At 50.3% G+C, this 25279-nt stretch overlaps 1 protein-coding gene across 4 annotated transcripts in view; it reads right to left on the reverse strand.

The window, feature by feature from the left end:
* NUP214 (nucleoporin 214) overlaps positions 1 to 25279 on the reverse strand; it is a 438399-nt gene that overhangs the window by 120233 nt on the left and 292887 nt on the right. For all 4 annotated transcript variants that reach the window (XM_086924798.1, XM_086924800.1, XM_086924799.1 and 1 more), the window contains exons 25-29: positions 18806 to 18881; positions 16934 to 17027; positions 16374 to 16461; positions 15974 to 16044; positions 7698 to 9443 (exon numbers count right to left, since the gene is read on the reverse strand). In XM_086924798.1, coding sequence (XP_086780924.1) covers positions 7698 to 9443; positions 15974 to 16044; positions 16374 to 16461; positions 16934 to 17027; positions 18806 to 18881 — 2075 coding nt within the window. The remainder of the gene's footprint in view (positions 1 to 7697; positions 9444 to 15973; positions 16045 to 16373; positions 16462 to 16933; positions 17028 to 18805; positions 18882 to 25279) is intronic.

Genomic DNA, 25279 nt, shown 5'->3' on the forward strand with positions numbered 1-25279 from the left:
GTGTGTCTTTCCACCCTAGCGCCGCGGTGGCTGCGTGCCAGGTGGCCACCGTGAGCCTAGTAGGGCCCCTCAGCGGTCTGAGTTTCCGTCTATCGTAAAGCGGTGCCAGCAGGGTATTGGTGCCCAGTTGAGCCCTGTCTGCCTGGAACGCTGGATCCGATTGCGCTGCATGCAGCCATTGGTTGATAGGTCTGAGCTGTGCCGCCCGGTAGTAGAGATAAAGGTTGGGGAGTGCGATGCCGCCCTCGTACCAGCTCCTACAGAGCTTGGCGTGTGCTATCCGCGCCGGGCGATTGCCCCACAGCAGACCAGAGACCACTGCCGCTACTCTCCTGAAGTATTTTTTGGGTACAGCAAATGGGGTATTGTCCAGTATATACAGGAAACGGGGCAGGGATTTCATCTTAAACAGGGCTGCTTTCCCCAACATCGTCAACGGCAACCCCGCCCAGAAGCTTGCATCTTGTTTGAGGCGGTCCAGCGGTGGCAAGAGGTTCAGCTTTTCGTGTTCTGCCGGGTCACCCGTGACGTGGATACCGAGGTACTTGAATGAGGAGCCGGCCAACCGCAGAGGGCAGTCCGGACCAAGCGTTGGGTGACCACCCGTCAGGGCGTACAACTCTGATTTACCCCAGTTAATAGTGTAGCCTGACGTCTCGCCGTGGTCATTACAGAGGCGCAAGAGGGCCGGTATGCCCTGATCGGGGTCCGTCAGGTACACCAGCATATCGTCCGCATAAAGCGATATGCGGTCCTCCCAACCCTCCCTCCATGTAATCCCTTTAAGTAAAGGGGTAGTCCTGATGCGGATCGCCAGAGGCTCCAGTGAGAGTGCAAAAAGAAGGGGGGAGAGAGGGCATCCTTGTCGGGTGCCCCGCCTGAGGGGGAAGGAGCGTGAAATGTGGCAGTTTGCTACCACGTGTGCTACCGGTGCAGTGTACAGCAATTTGATCCAGGAGATGAAAACGGGTCCGAATCCCATATACTGAAGAACCTCAAAGAGGTAGGCCCACTCCACCATGTCAAAGGCCATTTTCGCATCAAGTGCCAATATAGCCGCGGGTTCGCCTATGTCATCCGCTTTCGCTAGCACCCCGTCTAAGATTGAGCGAGGAGTTCCTGTGGGGCATGAACCCTGACTGGTCCGGGTGGATAAGATCGGACAGATGAGGCATGAGACGATTTACTAGAAGCTTTGCTAAAATTTTGCTTTCTGCGTTAAGCAAAGATATAGGGCGGTAAGAGGAGCAGTCCTCGGGGGGCTTACCGGGCTTAGGAATGGCCACAATCGTGGCCGTCCGCTGGTCCAATGGGAGCATCCCCTTACCACGACATTCCTCATACATTTTGAGCAGGTACGGGCTAAGAACATCTGTACGTGCTTGGAACCATTCGACTGGGATGCCGTTTGGCCCCAGTGCTTTGCCCGTGCGGAGGGCCCCAATGGCTATGCGCAGTTCGTCAGCGGTGAAAGGTGCCTCCAGTTCCGCTACGGCCTCCGGTAGCAGTGTTGGGATGTTTATGTCATAAAGTGCGCTTTGGGCTGCAATCGCGGTAATGTCCCGTTCCGGAGTGTACACTTTTTCAAAATGGGTAGCCAGTGCCTCTACCACGCGATCCGGGTCCGTCTGAGTCCTTCCCTCCTCGTCTTCCACCCGCTGGATCCCTCTGGAGCTACCCCCTCTCTTATCGAGCCAGGCCAGCATCTTTCCCGCTTTGTCTCCAACATCATATACCCGGTTCTGTGTGTCTGAAATGTGGCCTTGTGTGATAAGCTGTGCGTGGTCTGTATATAGGCGCTGAGCAAGCGCGAGTGCATGTGTTGTGTCAACCGTGGGGTCGGCTTCGTGGGCATTAGTGGCTTCGCGCAGCCGGAGCTCAAGGGACGCGTGTTCAGCTGCCTGCTCCCTTCTATGGGACGTTATAGAGCTGATAGCTTGCCCCCTCAAGACTGTCTTGTAGGCCTCCCAGAGGACCTCAGCCGAGGCTGCGGTCGGTTCGTTTTCTATGAAGTAATGTGTTGTGGCGGTCTGCAGGGCCTTCCTGACCTTAGGGACTTTAAGATAAGAGGCGTGTATGGGGAAGACGCGGCGGCGTGTTCGTGTCCGCGAGGTGATGGTGAGAGTCAGTGGTGAGTGGTCTGAGATGCCCCTAGGGTGTATGAGCACCTCTTCAACGTGCTGCAACCCATCCCCTAATGCCAGGAAGTAATCAATGCGGGATAAACTATTGTGGACGGTGGAGTGGAATGTATACTGTCGCAGTGCAGGGTGAACATGGCGCCAAACGTCCACCAGCCCCAGTGCCTCTGTGAAGCGCTGAAACCTGGAGGGATTCCCCGGGAGGGCAGTTGCTGGGAACTTGTCAAGCTGTGGGTCTGCAGTTGCGTTGAAGTCCCCACCTAGAAGCATGTCTCCCTCAGGGAGGGATAGTAAGAAGTCACCCAGGGCAGGTAACATCACCGAGTGTAAGGAAGGTGGGATGTAAACCGAGACTATTGTTAAGGGGCGCCCGTCCCATTGCCCCGCCACTGCCGCAAAACAGCCCTGTGTGTCAGTCCTAGTGCTAAGGGTGATGAAGTTGGATGATTTTCTGATCAAGATGCCTGTACCCCCGGACCCCGTGGAGATGTCAGAGTGGGCTAACATTTTATACCCCCTTCTGTCCAGGGCCTTGGTAGCGCTACCAGGTGGGTCTCCTGGAGGAGTATTAGGTCAGGTTTGTGACGTTTCACCTCGGACAGGACGAGGCCGCGTTTCACTTTATCACCTAGGCCGCGCACGTTCCAGGCAAGGAGTCGGAGGGCGGAGCCGCCCATCTGCGTCTCCTCCACTCTTATTGCGTTAGGCAGTTCATCCACCATCAGTCCACCATCAGTCAAAAGCAGAAACATAAACCATCGGAATAGACTCCACCGCCCCAGCAACATTTCAATAAACATCATTGCACATTGTACAGTTTGCGATCGATTCTGTGAATGTCCCGTAAAAATGAACAAACCCCCCTAACCCCCCCCACCCTGCCTCCCTGCCAAACGGACTCAGAACTGCCCACCACCCCAACTTAGCAGAGCGCTTATCCCATGCCAAAAACAGAGTACTTGCGCGTCGGGGGAGAGTGTCCCCCAAAGCAGGCGGTCCCTCTGCTGTCCTCGGGTAGTCCGGGCCAGCGTCCAAGAACGACTTGATGAGCAATCATAGCGGGAGTAAAGTCCAGACCACACAATCAGTCCCTCACTGTGGTTTCATTCGCCTCCAGCGGCCCCAACGTGGTCCTGCGATGGCGATCCATTTGCGCTGCCCCTGGTCGACGATTGTGAGCCCGGCCGGCCCTCCTCTTCTGTCCTGTTGCGTCGACGACTGGAAGTGCGGTCCACCGTGCGCCATCCATCCAGCCATTCTCTTGCGGACGCAGCAGAGTCAAAGAACCAGACCTTCTTGTCGGCCACCACTCGCAGTCGGGCCGGAAACAACATGGAGTACGGCAGTTCTTGGTCGCGGAGTGATTTTTTAACCTCGAGGAAGGTCCTCCTTCTGCGGGTGACCTCCGCCGTGTAGTCCGGGAAGAAGGATATCCGTGAATTTTGGATTTGGATGGGCGGTGCCACTCTGGCTGCCTGAAGGACTGCATCGCGGTCTCTGAAGTTAAAGAGTCGTGCCAGGATGGGGCGCGGGGCGGCCTCCGGCGTAGGTGTCCCGCCAGGGACCCGGTGAGCCCGCTCCACTGTGAAGAAATTGGAGAGTCCCTTCGGGGCCAGTTTTGTCTTTATAAGTTCCTCAACATACAGATCCATGGCTCCCTTTGTTTCCGACTCCGGAACTCCTAAGATACGGACGTTATTGCGTCTGGAGCGCCCTTCATGGTCGTCCAGCTTGCTTTTAAGAAGTTTATTGTCTGCCTGCAGTCTCTCCATTGCCACTTGTAGGTCGGAGACGTCCTCTATCAATGATTTAGTCACCACCTCCACCTGTTTCACCCTTTCGCTCATTTTCTGGAGGTCGGCTCTAATAAGGGTAACCTCGGCTGCAGTCGAACCCACCGTGGCCTGAACCTGTTCCAGTGCGCGCAGTACATCGTCCAGCGTGGCCTTTTTTGTTCTGTCGTTGTCCGCGCCCTTTCCCAGTGATTTGCGCTGCTCAGGTTGAGTGGACGTCTGGTTATCATAGGCAAATTTTCCGAGCTTCGCCTGAGCGGCGGCTTGCCGTGACCCCTTCCCCGTCATTTTCCCTCTGCGGCGAGGCACCGTTTACAATGGAGTGGGCCGGACGCCCGTAGCCGTCCGCTTGGGGGGGGCCTATAAAGGAGGTTCAGTCTGGGTACAGGCCAGGGGTCGCTGACGAAGGCAAGGTGCTGTCGGTGGCCGCGGAGCTGTTGCGGCCTCGGCAAGGTCAGGCCAGATGGTGACCGCTGCTTCGCAAGTTCCACGGTATATGCCGAGTGTAGTAAAGGGGGCACCACGACGTAGCGCCACTGGATGTGCCGTGTGAAGGGTGAAGTAGTCGGTGGGAAGGATTGCCAGCCGGTGGTGTTGGGTGCTGTCGTCAGCGGCTACTTCCGGTTGATCGTGCCGGGGAGGGTTGACTTCCGCCCGGCCCAAGGTTACACTCGACACCGGTGCTCGCCTCGTGCCACCAGGCCTTCCGTCCGCGAGGGGCGCGAATGCAGATTCGTCCCGTTGCTGAGGTCTAGGCGCTCCCAAATTTTCCTTGTGTGCGCCGTTCGGTCACCGCACCCTAGACAGCCCTTCTGGAGTGATCAGTGAACGGATAGGCATGCGGATTGATGCGGGACGCCGCCTTGCTACGGGAGCCTCTCTAGGTTGCTGCCGCCATCATCGGCTGCTAGCCACGCCCTCCTTTTTTTAATGAACTTTTAATCAATAAATCGATTTGTACTTTTTAGAACTCAAGGTATTCAGATTATCTGTTGGGGATACATGGTTAACCTTCTTTACTGTGTGTAGTTGGATGTGAGAAACTAGGGTTACATGGAATATATAGAATAGATGATGTCTACATGATACAATATTCTCCAAAGGAAATTGTTTTCTCACACCACGACACACAGTCTGCAATGGCAGCCTGCATGCAATGTGTTTGTGGGTCCCTTAGGGTGGCATAAGACATGCTGCAGCCCATAAGGGACACACCCTATGCTATCCATGCCCTGGATACCATTTACTAGGGACTTTCAGGGGTGCTAAAGTCCATGCCAATTGGTTTACAATTAAGCTTTCCTTGTTTTATGGAAAAGAGCACTGGCACGGAGGTCTGCTTAGCAGGCCTCCGTGCATGGAGTTGAAAAGCAGCATCGGGTAGTCAAAAAAAATGGCAAAACGTGAGGGGGTGACAGCGGCAACAACATTTCTGTTTCCTACACTGATGTATATTTGTTTCTATGTTTTGTGTATTGTTTTGAGGCTCAAATTTTAGAATTCACTTGGTGGGGAGTTCCCAGTCTTTTCAGTTGTGTGTCAGTGGAGATCCACCCAAGTCAAAGGGTTAAGAACTTCTGCTCTAGACAGAATATAAAAAAACACATTTAATTTGGAGGACTAAGACATAAAAAATGGTCACTAGATGAAATGCAAAATCACTTGCAAGAAATGAAGGTTAGTGTGTGAGAAAACCATGAAAGTTCGATCCCTACAGAAAGCCTACTTTTCAGCCACCCTCCTGCAGGATTGACAGCTGAGAGAAAAGCAACGGCTTTATTGAACAGGAGCGAATGTCTAAAGGGATTGAGGGCAGGCATCAGTCACACTCAAGATAATACAGTCATGAAAAGGCAGTGCTCTAAACAAACTTTTCAAGAACCATCTACACTGGAGTGTTTTCTCTGGTAAATTTTTACAGAAAAGGACAACACATTTGCATTGAAAACCCAATTTAAGTATTTGTAAAATGGTCATTTACAGATTGGAAAATCATGTCGAGAGACTTGAAGTGAGAAAGTCTGGAATACCATAAGCTGAGATATATAGAGCTGTAGTTCTGAGAACCAGAACTGATGGGCTAACTCTGGGACTATAAGCAAGCCACAGGCTTTGGAGCCTCCCATTTTCAAGGCCACTCCAATTATAGTGCCAAGAAAAGCAATTTGGAAGACATACTAGATGACAGTCATGATTAAGACAGGTATCGAAAGAGTTCACATGTAGCCTCTTTCTAAAAAACAATAAATGGACAGAGGTATTTTCCAAGGTCACAGAAGTCCATCTTTTTCAAGCCCAGTTTGCTGGAGATCTTGGAAATTGTTGTTTCTGCTCATGAAAATACTTCCTCCAGATGAAGAGTATGCTCAACTACTGGGTGTAGAGCAAAGAGAGACCACCTCCTCTCCACTACTAAGATGTACAATAAGACAAGCTTCCTTGCTCTGGAGTCCAGAAAAATGTTCAATGTCAAAATCAGAGACAACGTCAAGAACTGTAAAGAAGTGATCTAATGGGACTGTCCTACTTTGGCAAATATCATTGCTGGAACAAAATGGGTACACGCGCCCACAAAGGAAAGAAAAACACTCATCTGTTCAGCTCTAGAGGTCACCAAAAAAAAGCTATTGGAGGGAGAGAGTTTAATGTCAACATCTTGTTGGTCTTGCAACTTTCAGACTCAATATTTATGCTCAGATAATACAAGTACGCGTACACCATCAGGCGTAGGTAAAAATGAGGCACATACAGGTTTACCAATAAAGAAGACTCTTATAGTTATGTGACCCAACAGGACAAATGAATGTGCATAAACTAATGAGTCATATACGGGACTATAAGTCAATAAGGCACAGAGACAGATGAATGAACAAAGCATGAACAGATGTAACAATCAACAAAGCATGTAGGACGACACCAAATAATGCACATGCAAGTGTAAGAAACAACTAAGAAATTAACTGGAAAGCCAAGAAACTGCTTTAGATTATGAGAGGCTGCTTAAGGATGCAGGCGTGCAAATGAGGTATATGTAGGCTAATTAAAGGTGGACATATACATTCATAAAAGAGATCAGCAGACAGTTGTCTCCGATTTCTTTATTTACTTTGGTCCTGTAAACTTTAATATTTAACAACAAATTTATTTTACCTTTGCTTTGGTATGTGTGGAGAAGAGGCAGTGAGTGCAATGGGAATTCAGTGGTCCATGCAAAGTCAGCACTGCGACTTTGTGCTCTATGTTCATTGTGTTTCTCATACATTATACACCCTAAGCAACCCCCAAGGACTCAAAAGAAATGTGAAATTCATTACTCTCCTGTGGCATGGAAAAAACACAGTGCAGGGGAAGCTCCTGGTCCCCTTTGGCTAGTGTTAGCATTCAGATTACAACAGAAATAGAAAGTTTAGAGATTATATTTAATGCTAGAAGAGTGCAGTGCAGGATTACTTCTGCAACACAATTCCTTCTCTCCTGGGTCCTTTCGGTCATTTGTCATTGGGAGTTTGAACAAACGTAAAAGACTGACATCTTCATTGTAAAGGCACCCCACACAGCAAACCTAGTGCAACACTTCACTGTTAGGAGCTAATGCAACCTTGCACAAAGATAGGAGGCACTATGAAAGTTGACTTCTGACCGCTACCACCCAAATACATCAAAAGATCCGTGTCTCTCACACACACACTCACAGACACACACACACCTGCACAGTCACTGCCAGGTGCATTCTGAAACACAAAGAAATGTGATCTGCACTCACCTGATTGCTGCCCAAAGCTGAATCCTGAGGAGCACGTGGTAGTGGTGGTCCCCGGAACATTTCCAAACAGGGAGCCTCCCTGGCCAAATGTGGCACTCTGGCCAAAGGCTGGCGTGGCGGCCTGTCCAAAGAGGCTTCCACCCCCACTTGTGCCAGTGGGCGGTTGCCCAAAGGAGAAGGAGGCTGCACTGCTGGTGCTTGAGGCAGTCCCAAAGAGACTGCTGCTGCCCGACACTGCTGTAGAGGCAGGTTGCCCAAAGGCTGGCACTGCTCCAAACGCAGACTGTCCAAATGAGAAGCTGCTAGCCGAACTGGTTGCTGTCTGCCCAAAGGCTGGAGTCTGGCCAAACACTGGCTGGGTAAATCCACTAGATGCTGTGCTGCCAAATACGGGCACCCCAAAGGCAGATCCACTTGTCGTAGTAGCAGAAGTGGTCACAGTAGTACTGCCGCTTGGTGGCTGACTGAAGAGAGAAGGTGCTGTGGTAGTTACCACCTGACCAAACACAGGTGCTGCTGCTGAGGTGGTGTCTTTAATGACTAATGGGGGTGCCGTGGGATCTGATGTAAGTGCCGGGACTGTGGTAGCTGAGGGAGCTGCAGGAGCCTGCGAAGTGCCTAGTGCTGAGCTTGCTGCAGGGGCACTGGTACTGCTGCCTTCTGGTTGGGAAGTAGCTGCAGTGGTAAGAGGGGGGAGAAGAGTTGGAACTGTACTCTGAGAAGGAATGCTCTGGTCAGGCATGGGTGCAGAGGGGACAGTGCCTGGCTTGCTGTCGGTAAGTGGCGCGGCTGCAGAAACTGCCCCTCCTGGGGTTGCCACTAAGGTGGTACTGGTAACTGTGGTGGTTGTTTCTAGAGGCTTATTATCTTGGGCAGTGGCAGATGCATTACTACCTGCAGGGTCTGTAATCTGTTCATTAGGAGCTTGTTGTGGAGTTGGTAGTGAATGACTGGAAGAGGACACAATAGCTTCAGCTCTGCTTGGAACATCAGCAGATGAAACTGGTTCCCCGTTTCCAGTGCTTGTCGCTGTCAGCATAACTGGTGCTGAGCTCAACAGGCTACTGAAAGACAGGGGTGTGGGGGTTGAAGTAGTCACTGTCTCATCGGTGGAGCTAGATACGGTGTTGCTACTTAGCTGAGGCATACCAAAAGCAAACATTGCCTTGCCTGAGTTTGATGTAACTCCCCCATGACCAAAGAGAGCATTGGAAGGACCAGAAGTCAGCTGGACACTGCCAAACAGATTGCCTACAGCACTTTTGGCAGTAACTGTGGGTGCTATGATGGAAGAAACAGAGGTAGTAGTGCTTTCAGCTGCCTTCCCCGTCTGCAAGCTCCCTCCAAATGAGAATCCAGATGCTAATGCAGGTGTTTTCAGGGGCTGCTCAGCTGCCAGAATAGGTGGTGGTGCTTTTAGGACATCAGATGGTGTATTCTCATCTGCCTGACCAACTCGAAGTCCTGAAAAGCTGCCAAGGGTCTCCCCGGCTGATGAATTTTGGAAGAAACTTTCTCCAGGCTTCGCTGTTTGGGCTTCAGGTTTGCTTGGTGCAGAACTGGAAACAGAGATTAAAGAAGACTTGGTAGAGTTGGTAGATGTAGTAATTGTAGAGCTGATGGGGAGTTTTAACGCGCCAAAGCTGAAGTTACTTTCGGAGGCTGTGCCAAACAGAGGCTTAGTCGCAGCAGTGCCAAAGGAGAAGGCGCCAGGCAGACTGGACTCTTTAGCAGGAGCAGATGATGCTGTGGATAAAAACAAAGAAATAAATCACAGGGAGCATTTCAAGAAAGCATTGACCTAAAGATGAACAGCTCCTCCTGTGTCGACTTATGGGAAGGGTTACCATTTGCAGCTGCAAACCAACTGAGCCTCAGAATGCTACTAGGTGTCTCCACCACTGTTCGAGAGATTCACATGGATGTCTTACCCTATCCTTCAAGAGTACAAAAGTGTTCTGTTCCATGGATATCCTTGTGTACCAACTGCAAGTCTGTGACCTCCTTCAAGGAATAAGCCAGACGCTTTCCTGAACCTTGTTCTCCCCTTCCAGCCCTCCAAATAAACCATCCTAAGCAGCAGAGACAGGATGCTTCTTAGTATATGAAAATACAAAGGGTCCAGCCGGCAGCAACGCATCATGTATTATCTCCGTCATAGACTCTTTTAATCAGAAGTGGGTGGCCAGTAAGGCGGCCACAAAGGTACCTGCAGACTCACCCCCCTCATCCTGCTAGACAGCAGTCATGTTTTTACTTGCGTACATGATGTAGCCTCTCCAGAACAAATTGGTTGGGATTTCAATAACCTCTCTCTGACCCTCCAAAACCAGACACTCCCTATTATAGTGATGGAGATACTAGCAAAATCTTAAATCGTTGGCATACCTGGAGACTGCATTTGATTATGTTGTTTTTCCAAATCCCTACACCATTAAAGAGATCCAACCATACACAAATCAGTAAAACACTAATGGCTAGAGTACACCACCCTTGAATGGAACACCACCAACCACAGGTCCTTTTTGGCAAGCACACTCTCATCAGCCTTCAAACTGTCTCAAACAAGGAGGAATGTGCATATGGTTGGTCTCCTCCAAGGGTGTAGACAAGCTGAGCAACAATGGAACAGAATGAAAAAGAGGCGTTCCTAGAGATTATGAGCAATGCAAACACATATCCATGCTTTTAAATAATTTTTTTATCAATTTCCTTTCTATGAGTGGTAGAAACGCTTATCTGTAAGAAACAGTAGTTAGTATTAGATTCCTTAACTTAGAATATCCCCAGGCGTCAGACTGAATCTGGAAACTTTTGCGTAGCAGTACCCTTGCGCGTCGGTAGGCGTCGTCTGCTCCGGGATGACGTCGCTTGAGTACTTAGACGCCGCCCTCGCGCGCGGACGTCAGTTCTTATGTATAGCTTTTCCGCGCCAGAAACGCAGACCCATGATAAAAACCAACACTGGTGCCATGAAACTAAGGCCCTCGAAGGGGATGACCTTAACCCTAGATATCGGTTCGCAGAACGGGGAGGATGGGTGGGGCGGTAAGGAATCTAATACTAACTACTGTTTCTTCCAGATATATCGTTATCTGAAAGAAACAGGTTAGTATTAGATTCCTCACCTTAGAATAGATACCCCAGCAATACCAACCCCGGTGGTGGGTCTGCGAACCAATGATCACACCGGAAAGTCCTGGAGAACGGAACGGCCAAAGAAGCCATCTCTCCGGACTTGGCTGTCCAGGCAGCAGTGTCTTGCAAACGTGTGCAGCGAGGCCCACGTAGCTGCCTGACAGATGTCCTGCCAAGGGGACTTCCCGACCCAGGGTAGTAGTAGCCGTCATGGCCTGAGTGGAATGGGCCCTCAGCCCAACAGGAGGCTCCTTTTTAGCCAAAGAGTAGCATACCTTGATGCACAACACGACCCACCGGGAGATGGTCCGCTTGTGCACCCACCGACCTTTCTTAGCGCCCACGTAACCAACAAAGAGTTGGTCATCCACCCGGAACTGGCGTGTGCGATCCAAGTACAATGAGAGTGCACGTTTTGGGTCCAGGCGGTGGAGCCTCTCTTTCTCTTTCTCTTTCGAGGGATGCGTAGGCGGAAAGAAGGTGGGCAAGGTGATGGACTGCCCGATGTGGAAGGCTGTGGCTACCTTGGGCAGGAAAGAGGGTCGCGTCCGCAACACAACTTTGTCCGGATGGACAGAAATGAAGGGAGGTTTAGAGGAAAGAGCATGGAGCTCACTCACCCTCCTGGCAGAGGTGATGGCAACCAGGAATGCAGTCTTCAGAGTAAGGAGAGGAAGAGGACCGTTATGAAGTGGCTCGAAAGGAGCGCACATCAGATAGGTCAGAACAAGGTTCAAGTCCCACTGAGGCATCACGAAAGGAACAGGAGGAAACATATGAGTGATGCCCTTCAAAAACCTATTTACAACTGGGGACTTGAACAACGAGGGCTGATCAGGGAGCCTTAGGAAGGCGGAAATAGCAGAGAGGTAGCCCTTGATAGTGCCCAGAGCAGAGCCCTGCTGGGCAAGAGAGAGAAGAAAAAGGAGAACCTCTGAAAGAGGGGCAGAAAGGGGATCCACAGCCTTTGCTGTGCACCATGCCACAAATTTGTTCCATCTGCAGGCGTATACCGATTTTGTGGAGGGACGCCTGGCTGCCAGAATCACATTACAAACTTCAGGAGGCAAGCCAAATGGCCTCAACTGCCGCCGCTCAATCTCCACGCATGTAAGTGGAGACTGGACAGGTTCGGGTGGAGGACCGTCCCCTGCTGCTGCGACAGAAGGTCCTCCTGTAGAGGCAGACGAATCGGGGGATCAACAGACATGCTGAGTAGCTCAAGATACCAGTATCTTCGCGCCCAGTCCGGAGCCACAAGGATAAATTGGGCACTCTGGGCAGAAGTGGTATAGGCGGAAAGGCGTACAACAGACCGCAGTTCCACTCGCGACGAAAAGCGTCTCCGAGCGAGTGCAGCCTTGGAAATTCCAATGCGCAGAACTGATGATATTGTGCGTTCTCTTCTGTGGCGAACAGATCTAACCAAGGCTCTCCCCACTGCTGAAAGAGGCCTTGCGCCACGTCCGAGTTCAGACGCCATTCGTGATCCATTATGCACCGACGGCGGAGTTCGTCCGCCCTGGCGTTCAGGGAACCTGCCAGGTGTTGAACCACCAGGGTCAAGCCCTGATGTTCCAGTCACTGCCAGAGGCGCAGAGCCTCCTGGCATAGGGTCCACGACCCTACCCCGCCCTGTTTGTTGGAGTACCACATGGCTGTGGTGTTGTCCGTGAACACCTGCACTACACTCCCCCGGACAGAGGGGAGGAATGCCTTCAGTGCAAGCCGGATCGCCCGCAGCTCCAGAAGGTTGATGTGGAGCCGGGACTCCGCCGGAGATCAGAGGCGTCTGATCTCTGCCCCGGCCCATGCGGCTCCCCCAGCCCTGGAGGGACGCGTCCGTCACAACTACATGCTCCAGTTGGGGTAGGGAGAGGGATCTACCGCTGACCCAATCGCGGTCCGTGAGCCACCACTGCAACTATCTTGCAGTGCCCTCCGACATCAAGACATGGTCGGACAAGTTGCCCTGATGCTGGGCCCACTGAAACTTCAGGTCCCACTGCAGAGCCCGCATCCGCCACTGGGCGTGATGCACCAGAAGGATTCAGGAGGCCATCAGCCCCAGAAGCCGCAGCGTCCACCTGACCGAGACTCAGGATAACGGCTAAAAGATCGGAATCACAGTCTGAATATCCTGAACCCGCTCTTCGGTAGCCCGCCTTTAACAACCAGTCGTCGAGGTAGGGGGAAGACTGAAACCCCTAACCTGCGCAGATGAGCAGCGACCACCGCCATCCCTTTCGTGAACACCCGTGGGGCGCTGGTAAGGCCGAAGGGAAGCAGGGTAAACTGAAAGTGCTTGTGGCCTACCATGAACGGTAGGTAACGCCGGAGGGCCGGCAGGACGGGGATGTGAAAATAAGCGTCCTGCAAGTCCAACGCTACCATCCAGTCTCCCGGGTCCAGGGCAGCTAAGACCTGAGCCAAAGTCAGCATCTTGAACTTCTCCTTCCAGAGGAAGTTGTTGACGTTCCGCAGGTCCAAGATAGGGCGTAGGCCCCCTTTGCCCTTCTTGGGAACCAGAAAGTAGTGGGAGTAACAACCACACCCTACTTCTGGCCCAGGAACGCGCTCAATGGCCTCCTTGGCCAAGAGGGCAGCAACTTCCTCTTGCAGAAAACTCAAGTGATCCCCCGACACGCGGTGGTACTGCGGTGGCATGGCTGGAGGGGTCGCCTCGAAGGGGATGGAGTAGCCCCTTCAGACGATTTGCAGCACCCACCTGTTCGATGGGACAGTGTGCCAGTGGAGGTGATGGCGAACCCTGCTCCCCACTGGCGTCACAGGGTCTGAAAGCTCGGACTAGGAGGGTTTTGAGGCGGATGCTGCAGGGGTAGGTGTGGACTGACCTTGCCGTTGTCCCCGACCGCCGCCACGGCGGTTACCACGACCGCCACTACGCTGGATATTCGTCTGCGGGCCGTGGCTGGGAGGACGTGTGGGGGCGCCCCTTCCTTGGCCACAAAATTAGCGAAAGGCAACAGTTTACTGGTGCGGGGCTGAGAGGCCCAAGTACTTGGCCGTAGCCCTGGAGTCCTTAAAGCGCTCAAGCACACTGTCTGCCTTGTCGCCAAAGAGGCGACAGCCATCAAACGGCATGTCCATAAGGGTGTTTTGGACATCAGCTGAAAAGTTGGGGGACCTCAGCCAGGCGTGGCGATGAATCGCCACCGTCGTTGCCATCGCTCTGCCCAGCGAGTCCGTGGTATCCAGCCCACACCGGATGGAATACCGTGCCGCATCTCGACCCTCCACAAGGGCTTGGGTGAGTTTAGTCCGGACCCCCTCCGGACATTGTGGCAGCACGTCCGCGACCGTGTCCCACAGAGAGTGGTTGTAACGGCCCAAGAGGCACGCGGTGTTGACTGACAGCAACCCCAAACTAAGTGAGGAGAACATCTTTTTACCATACTGTTCGTACCTCTTGGATTCCCGATCGGGGGGAGCCGTCGGGAATGCGGTCTGGGAGTTAGAGGCCTGGATGACCAGGCTCTCGGGGGTTGGGTTGGTGGACAGGAAGCAAGGGTCGCCCGGAGCCAGGCGGTGGCGCCTGGACACGTTCCTATCTACAGGCGGACCTGTAGTGGGCTTGGACCAAGTGCCCAGAAGAACGTCTGACAAGGCCTCATTAAACGGCAGCAGAGGCTCGGCCAAGCTTGCCTGCGGTTTAAGGACCTCAGTGAGGTTAGTCCTCACAGCCGCGACGGGGAGCTCTAGGCCCAAGGCCTTGGCAGCCCGCGTCAGCACCACACTATAGGCTGCCCCCTCCTCCGTAGCCACGGTAGGAGGGGAGACAAAACCAGTGTCGGGCTAAGTGTCCAGACCACTGGCCTCCACAAGCTTACCTGCCCAGTCCTGAGAAGACTGGCACTCACGTGCCAGAGGGTCCTCGGACCCCTCCTAATCCTCCTCGCCACCCATCACCTGGTACTCAGGTTCAAAGGATGGGGCCGGGTCGTAGAAGTAGAAATCTCCAAGCGGCGTCGAATACGGCGCCAGACCCGAATCGAGGGTAGGAACGGGGACGGCGTCGTCCTGGGACGGGGCCGGGGGCGACACCCTGGAGGCCGGCAGCGGCGAGGTCTTGAGGTCGACCAGCGACGACCCGGATCCGGAGCCGGCGGAGCCCTGCGGCGTCGGGACCGAAGTTGCCTACGGCGCTGGGGCCTAAACACCCGACGGCGCTGGGCTTGAAGCACCCGGCCCACTTGGGGACCCAGTCGGGCCGCTTGGCCCGAAGGCGCTGCGAAACCAGACGGAGGACTGAGCGACCTCATGGGCATGAGGAAGGCCTCGATCTCCGGCCTCGCGTTCTGGGGGGGGGGGACGGAGTCAGAAGAGCAATGTCGCCTCTTCGACTTCTCGTGCCTCTTACCTGAGGACTTCGAGCCCGAAGACTGATGTCAACTCCCGGAACTGTGGTGACTCTGCTGGAGCTAGAGTCGCTTGCGGGACCGCTCCTGTCTAGCTTTGGACGTCAGGGCCCGGCAGTCGGAGCAGGACTTGCGTTGTGGTCGGGGCCCAGACAGTGAAGGCACCGGCGATGGGGGTCGGTTACCGACATGAGTCGGCTACAATCGGTGCAGGGTTTGAACCCGGGCATCCCTACCGGCACCGTCGGAGTCTAGAGACTTTGAAAGACGATCAAAAAGGATCGAAAATGTTAGTCAAAAATTTACTGGGGTACAACTTTTTCCGGATCGGCACTTGCTGGCGCGGAAAAAGGAAGAACTGACGTCAGTGCGCGAGGGCGGCGTCTAAGTACTCCGGCGACGTCATCCCGGCGCCAACAACGACAGACGCGGAGCCGCAGACGACGCCTGCCGACGAGCAAGGGTACTGCTAGGCAAAAGTTTCCAGATCCAGTCCGACGCTTGGGGATATTCTAAGGTAAGGAATCTAATACTAACCTGTTTCTTTCAGATAACCTGCTTACTCCTATTTGCACAGGACAAAGTACCTCTCAAGAGCAGACACATTGGTTTCATCAAACAAGCATTTGGTTAGAAGCTCAGTCTTCAAAGTAGTAAAGCATGCAAGGCCGAAGGGAGGCCTCCTATTGGTGGCAGGGGTAGACTGAAAGGAAACTAAAGTGTCAGAAACTGTGCCGCATGTTGGCATCTTCTGCGTACCTGGGCCACTGGAGCCAACGCTGGAAGGGGTTCCTGCAGATGCAGAGGTTCCATCAAAACTGAATCCAGTCCTGAAGACAGACATTAAAAAGAAACATTCAGTGTCAACATGGGAACATTAAGACTCAGTGTGGAAATTTGGCAGCTCAACACAACTGCACATCAGACGGTCAAGACCCTAAGGCTGGCATTCACTGCAAAGGCAAGGACCATTACAGACTGATCTCTGCTACACAATGCTAATTCCAGTCCATCAGAAACAGAGCACAGGTAACGGAGTAGCATTCTAGCATTAACAACAGACACTTGCACATAGGAAGCGTGCACAGATGAGGAAGAATAATAAGCCACGAAACATCAACAAGGTGACACAAAAGAAATGAATGGCACAGATACTCACCCTGACGGAGTGAAAGAAAAGGCCTTGCTCACTTGAGAAGCAGTGCCAGACGTGGAGGAGACCGTGTCAGACTTCGACACTGCCGGTCCTAGAAAGTAAAAAAACAAATGGCAAATTTCCAAAGCAAACCAAACCCTGATAAAATGATTAGTAAACGTCATGGTCCATTAATATTTGTGAACACCTATCCTTTAAAAAAAAAATCTTTATTCCTGCTTTGGTTCTCATTTCCATCTCCCTTTCCACTCAGTCCTCATTATCTCCACTCTCTCAGTTTCTATTCCTCTACCTGTTCTTATCTTAGTTGCCATAGACTCACTTAACTACACTGTCTGTCTTACAGTCAATCTCTCCAAGTCTCACATTTCTGCACTGACATCTGCCTCTTTTCAGTACAATCGACATTTCAGTTCCAGCAACTTGGCACAACTCACCTCCTCCTTTCCTGACTATAATCCCTCTTCCAGCTGTATCATATCAGCTTATATATTCTTCCTCTATAACTACGTCTAAAACAAATGAATTACAAATGCAACCCCCTTTAGAAGTGATTCACTGACCTGTGGTTTTGTTGACTGACGGCACTTGGGCAGGGGCGGCCAGGCCTGCCAGCAAAGGTAACTGGTTTGCCTTCATTGCACTCCCTGGCATGCTCTAAAACATTAAACAAAGGTGATTCTAAGCTACATAAAAATACATAGTGCACAGCAGGATGCTCTGGAAAATAGAAGGCACTATTACACTGCAAAAGGAAGTGGAGAGACAGCAGCCCATAATAGATGGCAGAGATTTGGTAAAGCAGAGTCTCATTAGAATATCCTTCGTAGATGCAAGAGGTAAAAAAAATAGGGTGACTAAATACTCCAAAAACGTTTACTGATCTCATAAGCATATCACAGACCATATGTAGGAAAAAGAGTTTCTGTTGCAGTACCCCCCACCCCTGCTATTTGCACTGCTTTTGATGCAACTTTGAATGTAGAGTACTGGGTCCCTAATAATCAGGTTTCCAGTGCAGTGTTCTTTTCCTGAATCCATACCATAATTGGCACAATTTCAGACCCCCCTGTTAGTCTTGATTGCCACATAGGGCAGGTTAGGGTCCAGGACCTTGGCCACTCTCCTAGCCTCCATTGTGAAGGGCGCTCCCTCTTTCATTGCCACAGTAAGGGGAGAAAGCATGTTAGTATCAGGAGAAATGTTCAGTCTGCTGGCTTCTGCCAAATCCTCACACCAGTCCACATTAGGGTCAAACGGTTAGTATTCTTCAGCGGCCCCTCCTCCCTAAGTCCTAGCCCATAAGAATAGGACTAAGACTTCGGCCTGGAAGGCATGGCTCATCCGGCTCTGTGTCGGAATTGGGGATTAGAATGTGGATGGCACTGCATCAGCCTCGGATCCAAGTATCCCCACTGGTGCTGGAGCTGGCGGCGTTGATCCAGCAGGGGCCCAGCCGGAACTCACGGGCCCGAAGGCGTACCAGCGGGAGCAGGCTGTTCAAATATGAGGAGCATGGCCTAATAAAACTCTTGAAGCTGAGCGGGTTTGCACCGGCTGCTGATAATTCAGAAAAGCGCATAGCTCACCCAGGAGCTGGCTAAACTGCTGAGCCATGCCTCAAATGCCGGGGTGCCCTTGTGTCAACAGCTGAAGGACAAGATGACGTCCTTGACTTCTTGCTTTTCTACTTAAAGGTCACCAATGTTGCTGTTGTTTTGGCTAAATGAGAATAAAGCTTCTGAGGCATTGCAAATTTCGGAACATTTTGACACACAGGAGACTATTAGCGTAAGAAAATGCGCTCTGGCCATTTTGTTGCCAAAAGTGATGAGCAAAGAATATGGGCCCTAGATAGAAAATGCTTCTGGACTCCTAGCAACCGCTATGGGCTCCTTCTGTGGAAATAAAATCTTATAACAGGTAAGCCTCTCTCTGGAAATGGAAGCTTGCAGCTGGAGAGTTGCAAAGGGAAAATCTTAAGAACTGGAGACTGATAACTTTCTCAACTCCCTAAATTCATATTTGGTGACACAAACATGCAATTTAAAATACCTTTAAAAGCCTGTTAAAGAGAAAAAACTTACATAGGAAACCATGTAAGAACCCTGCCTCAAAGGGGGTGAGGACTGAATAGAAGGTTTGACAGTAGGAGCGGGGTAGAATGGAGAGCCTAGCAAATCACCTCAGAGGCAGGGCTATCAATTGTGTAGAGGGTGCAGTGGCAATAAGGTCTAGGGATTAAAGGGCTTGGGCACTCCATTTATGACTTTTCTACCAAAAAAGGACCCCAGAGCACATAATTTTCCTTGCTTACATTTGGGCCCATGGAGGTGTGATGGAGGTTCAAGATAATGACATAAATCTGGATTTGGGAAAGAAAAGATGTGGCAGATATACTGTACTTTGCCGCTGCAAATGTATTAATTATGTACCTGCTTAGATTGACTAGTCGCCACGGTAGCCAGTACCTGCTGGATGGCTTGGGCTGCAGAATGTGGCACATTCGACCTTGAGAAAGAGAGGAAAGAACGGAATTGTGTTATAAACTAGTGCAATGTACGACAACTAAGCACAAAATTAATCAAAATGACAAACACTTGACCCTATTAACCCATCAATTCTCCCATGAGCAACACTGAGGGACCGCTGTTGTGACTGCAAAACTATTTAGTCGCTGCTCGTTCTCATTCACATCTGGTTTGGAATTTCATGCAGTCGTACTCAGGACAGGAAAAACACATTCGCCAAAACAAAGATCACTCTACAAAACTTAGTGAGACCCTGCGCGAGCATCCCTCCACATGTCCAGGTCCTGACGCCTGTTTGTGGTCTAAAACCAACTGTTCCAATCCATGACAGACAAGTTTTTTTCAACAACGGATAAAGAATGTGCTCTGATGGGATGACTAGGTGCTGTCAAGGAGGAAAAACAAGGTCTGAGTACTTGATAAACGCCCCCCCCCCCCCAAAAAAAAACCTCCTAACAGGGTAGCCTATATATATTTTTATGGAGCCTTGTAAGTGATAATAACATGCAGTTTGCAATCCCTTCAATATGCTAGGTGGTAAATTTGGTTCACAGCTCTGTTGTATCGTATTGCAGCACTTATATAGCGGTTATTAGCCCTAGGAGGGCACTGAAGAGCTTGCCTACATGGCTGAAAGGATGTAGTCTTTGTTTTGAACATATGTGGGAAGTGTTTCCATGTCGTGCGTGATGACCACCAAGGTGCGGTCATTGTATTGTGGGTCGGAGTGCAGTTTATGGTTGTCAAAATGCTGTAGATTTGAACGGCTCTGCACGTACCTTAATGGTATTTCATATTATATAGTCAGGGCCACTGGAATTATTCGCCTAGGGAGTACCAAATTATGCAGAGGGTAGACTAAATTATGCAGCAGGAAAAGGCATTTTTTGAAAGGATTACTTCATTATTTTTTAATTTTTACACTGGGTAATTCTATCTGGGCAAAGACTTCACCTCAGTTACAGTTTAACAATCAAATAAAGAAATAAGCATCTGAAAGGTGACCATTAAATCTTTGTGACACGCCTTTTACTGAGAGCAAACCAGTTGCCATGTCTTTTGTAACTTTTGATCTGTTTGAGCAAGAAACATTTTTGGGTTAAAATCTGCAGATTATGCTGCAGATGATGGGTTATGATGCAAATGGGCAAAACCATAATTATGTGAAAAGAGCCGCAGAAGCACATAATTCCAATGGCCATGGATATAGCTTGCTTAGCTGGTTACTGTACAGGGTTGTCCAATCTGATTTTGTGTATAGTTGTGGTCCCCAGCGGGCATGGTTGGAGGGAGAGAGACGTGGAGAGATGTGTTGGGATGGGCATTTTTATTATCATCTAATATCAGTGTATCTTTGCAAGATGTAAAGAAGCAGTCAGATTGTATACCTAGTTGGGCCTTGCAGTGGAAGAATATATTGAAGCCCTCCGAATTAACCAACAATGTGTGACAGATCTCTTCAGTTTTTCCATGCTTGTTCATTGGGTGATGTCTATGCCTTAAAGGAATATTTTGCTGCTGACCGCTGCGTATTATGGTTTTAGTATTATTGTGGGTAAGCATATAACTATATAATGCCAACACCAGCCATAGGTCTGCCCTTCTTAGCTTACCTTTATATTGAAAGAGTTTTCCTGGTTAGTTGTTTGCAATTTGTGATTTGAAAGCGGAGGATTGCGCTTGAGGGTGCAACTGTTTCCTGGGCTCTGTTGCAAGGATGTTTTATTTATTTAATTTATAGAGCACGCTGTCACCCAGCAGGCATCCTGGTGCTGGCATTCCCAGAGAACAGTTTAAAAGTGAGCCCGCAGGCTTACAGCCGAGTTAGACTTTAGAGAACAGCCAGGTTTTTTGTCTATTTCTAAAAAGAAGGAGATCACTGACTTGTCTCAACTCCAATATAACAAGAAGATCATCAATTCCAAAAAGGAATTTATAAGATCGGAATTGGACAATGCCAAAAACAGACCACGGAAACTCTTTGAAATCTTGAAGCAACAATCAAATAAACTAGCCAAATTTATTTATTTATTTTGAAAGTTTTATATAGCGCGAACAAGATCTTCGCAGATATCAGAGCGCTTTACAGAGGAGGGGAGCATGTATAAGCAGATACATCAATCATGTTAAAAGTACATTGAAGTGATAACATAAAACAATCAATAAGTCAATTTCAAAGTCGAAATAAAAATACAAAGGGTTCGACAAGTAGTACAGATGAGTATCGAGTCTTTGTAGTTTTTCCCCAGTAGTGGTTCAAGTGTATTTAGCCATGAGGATCGCTTTTACTTCTTTCTTGAAAAGTATGGTAGAGGTGATGAGCCTGGTTTCAGGGGGGAGTGAGTTCCAAATCCTGGGAGCCATTCCCGAGAAAGAGCGTTTATAGGTTTTTTCCTTACGGAATTTTTTAGGCTTTAGCAAAAGAGTGTTTGTGCCTCTAGTGTTTCTGGAGCCTCCAGAAATCGTCAGCTTCTGAGCGAGGTATCTAGGTGAGCTCAGGTGAACAGCCTTGTGCGTCAAACAAGCGATTTTCAGGTGTATTCTGGCTTCAAACGACAGCCAGTTCAGGGATTTGAAGTCAGGGGAAATGTGTGAGTGTTTTTTTGATCCAGTGATAAGTCTCGCTGCGGCGTTTAAAGAGGCTCTTATGGGTGCCGTAGTAGCTAGGGGGAGACCGCAGAGGGCGGTGCTGCCGTATTCTATTCGAGGTATGACTAGTGATTGTACCGCAGTTTGGAAGTCTTTGGCTGGAAGGAAAGGTTTAAGTTTCCTAAGGGTGTTGATTTGGTAGTTCGCTCCCTTAGTTGCTTTGTTGATGTGTTCCTGCATGCTGAGATTGGTGTCAAGTGTTATGCCCAAAGATTTCGCTGAGTCTACGATGGTGGGTTGAACATTAAGTGCCGTTAGGTCTTTAAGCCACATTTGTGCGGTAGTGATCTTCGCGGGTGGTGAGATCAGAAGGAACTCTGTTTTAAGGGCATTGAGTTTGAGATGATTAGCGGCCAACCAAGATTGGGTGCTTCTGATCGTTGAGTTGGTCTTTGGGTGATTGTAGTTTGAGATAAAGTTGGGTGTCATCAGCATACATGTGGAAGTGTACATTGGATTCTTGCAGCAAGGTGGTGAGAGGTTCCATAACTAGGTTGAACAAAGTTGGGGATAGGGAGGATCCTTGTGGTACGCCTAGCGATACAGGTCTTGGCGCGGACATCGAGTTGTTGCTCTTGAATTTCTGCGACCTGTTATGCAGAAAGGACGTGAACCATTTGAGCACAGTTCCAGATAGGCCCATTCTTGTGTTTAATAGTTCGAGTAAGTTCTCATGTTTGACGGTGTCAAATGCGGAGGAGAGATCAAGGAGGATGAGGAGGCAAGTGTCATTATGATCTAGGATTTGGAGGGCGTCGTCGATTATGTGAGTCATAGCAGTTTCAGTACTGTGATTTGCTCGGAAGCCTGATTGATGAGAGTTGAGGAGATCAAACTGAGTAATGTGTTTAGTCAATTGTATTTGTGCGCATTTTTCCAGCAGTTTGGCAAGAGTCGGAATGTTGGTAATGGGACGGTAGTTGTTTAGGTCAGAGGGGTCGGCTGTAGGTTTCTTTAGCAAAGGTGTGACTTGTCCGACTTTGAGGGAGTCGGGAATGATCCCTTGTTGAAGTGAGCTGTTAATGATTTTGGTCCAGAGTGGAAGGAGCGACAGGGTAAGGACTTTGACAGCGTTAGCAGGAAGGGGGTCCGTGAGGTGATTGGATGGTTTCAGAGTGCTGAGCAGTTTGCCAATTTCTTCTTCCGTGTAGGTGACAAAGGTTGACCAGGTGGCATTGTTTTTTGGTTTAGTGGGTGCTATGCAGTGGGGTTTGGGATAGAGGCTTGCGTCCATGAGGAGATCATTCTTTATGTTTTGGTTAAAGAAAGAGGCGAAGTCTTCGCAGGAGGGAGCTTCGCACATAGTGTTGAGAGGTTGGGGTTGTTCTTTGAATTCTGTTCGGATAAGTTCAAACAGCTTTCTCGGACGATTTTTGGCTTGGTCGAGCTGACGGCTGAAGAAGTCTGATTTTGATCGTTTTATTTTCCTGAAGTAGGCATTTCTCTTTTTCTTCAGGTTTTTTAGGTTCAGTGCAGAGGGAGCTGATCTCCAGGTGCGCTCTGCCATTCGCATGGCGCGTCTATCGTCATTGAGACTCCCGTCGTACCAGGGATTGGAGATTTTTGCGGTGGCTTTTTTTAGCTGCAAGGGTGCGACTTCATTAATTATTGAGGTCATAGTGTTAAGATAGTGATCAGTCAAGGATTGGACGTCCTTAACGCCAGCAGGAGGAAGTAATAAGTTGCAGCTGTTGGGGGGCAAAGAGTTTGAGCTTAGTTTTTTCATGTCTCTTTTCCAGACTTTGGGCCTGGCGGATTGAACAGGGTTAACTTTAACTTTTTCATTGATGAAGAACGTGATAATATGATGGTCCGACCAGTCACAGGGTTGGATAGATTCGAGTTGGATAGAGGCCTCTTTGGAGATGATAAGTTCAAGGATAGAGCCTTTCTCGTGTGTTGGACTGTTGCAAATTTGAGTAAGGTCAAGGGCGTTAAGGAAATTCTTCAGACCTTTTACCACCGCATCATTATGATCGTTCCAGTGGAGGTTGAAGTCACCAAGGTATATTTGTGTGAGTTGTCGCCCGGAGTTGGTTGAGATCATGTCCATGATTTGTTGGGAGAAGGTAAGGTTGTCACCGGGTGGGTGGTAAACGCCGTGAAGAGTGCAGATCGGTTTGCCCTCACTGATAATTATCGAGGCAGATGTATTCACAGGACGTTGGGGAGGGTAGGGAAGGGGAAGTTACTTTCAAGACAGAGAGGTTGCTCCTGTATATACATGCGATTCCGCCACCTTTTTTATTGCCAGACCGGTCAAGTCTAGTGATGTGGTAGTTGGGGGGAACCAGAATGTCCATTATAGGTGTAGAAGATTCTGTTAGCCATGTTTCAGTCATGATGATTAAGTCAAGATCCAATTTTAGGATGAGATCGGCAATAGCGGCGGAGTGTCTAGCGGCTGATATGCAGTTGAGGAGAGTGCATTTGAGACGGGGTGTGTCGAGGGTGGAAGGGTGTTCTGGAGCGAGGGGGACTTTACTCAGGTTACTATGGATAGCGATTCTGTTGTTCAGTGTGGGGGGTCTAAGGGGATTGGAGTGAATCGTGGGAATGGCAGTGAGTGTGTCGGGTGTGTTGCTATGGGGAGCTGAGTCATAGGAGCGGAGCAGGGTGATTGTATCTAGGTCCGAGAGAGGGTTGCAGGAGCGATGGGGTCGGTTTTCACGATTGTGAACAGGGATTGAGGTCCAATGCGGTGGGAGTCGAGTGCGAGAGTTCGCCGCCCGGGTGGAGGACCAGTTGGGAGGGGAGGTGATGGTGGAGGCGCGTGAGTGGTGTCTGGGGTGTGTGCTGAGTATTTGTTTGATGTTGTGAATGTCTTGTTTGATCTGGTGGAGGGTGTTGGGTGAGGGGTGACTGGAGTGTGATAGACAGAGTAGTTGTTGTTTGATGATGTACATGTCTTCTTTGAGCTGGAGGAGGGAGGCCGTAATGTGGTCCACTGTGGGAAGTGTGTTGGAGGTGGGGATGGGAGGGTCGGGCGTGGATGACATAGGGGAGAGGTTGGTGGTGTGGATGAGAGTATTGGTGGAAGGCGTAGAGTGCAGGGTGGGGGATGGGCGTTTATTAGTGGTGAAGGGGGTGGAGGTTGGGTAGTGGGGGGTGAGACTGGGGGGGTAGCAGATTGTAGATGGTTCTTTTTGGAGAGGGTGGAGTTAAGTTGATGGAGGTGGTGTGTTCTGTGTGATTAGTTAATGGGTGGTGGAAGTGGGGGCTGAGAATGGGGGGGGATAAAGGGTGGGGTTTGCCTTTGTGCGTGTCGGTCTGATGTTGATCTAGGTTAGGCGGGTTGCGGGTGGGAGCTGTGGTATCAGGGGTGAGAGGAACGGGAATGAGAGGAACGGGGATGAGGGCTGGTGTGTAGGGGGAAGGGGAGGGGTGGTTGTTATAAGCGGGAGAGAGATTTATGTCTGTGCTTGTGGGATGTGGGGTAGCTACGGTAGGTGGGTGAATGACTAAGGTGCCGGGAGTAAAGGGGTGGTGCATGTCGTTTTGGGTGGGAGCTGTGGTATCAGGGGTGGGAAAGGGGATGAGGGCTGGTGTGTGAGGGGAAGGGGTGAGGTGGTTGGTGTAGGAGGGGGAGTGATCTATGTCTGTGCTCGACGGGAGTGAGGTAATTACGGTAAGTGGGTGAGTGACTAGGGTGTCGGGGGTAAAGGAGAGGTGCATGTCGTTTTGGGGCTGGGCTAGGTTAGAATGAATGTGGTTTGAGGCTGTGGTGTC

Source organism: Lissotriton vulgaris, chromosome 5 (assembly GCF_964263255.1).
Source record: "Lissotriton vulgaris chromosome 5, aLisVul1.2, whole genome shotgun sequence".
Classification (NCBI taxonomy): domain Eukaryota; kingdom Metazoa; phylum Chordata; class Amphibia; order Caudata; family Salamandridae; genus Lissotriton; species Lissotriton vulgaris.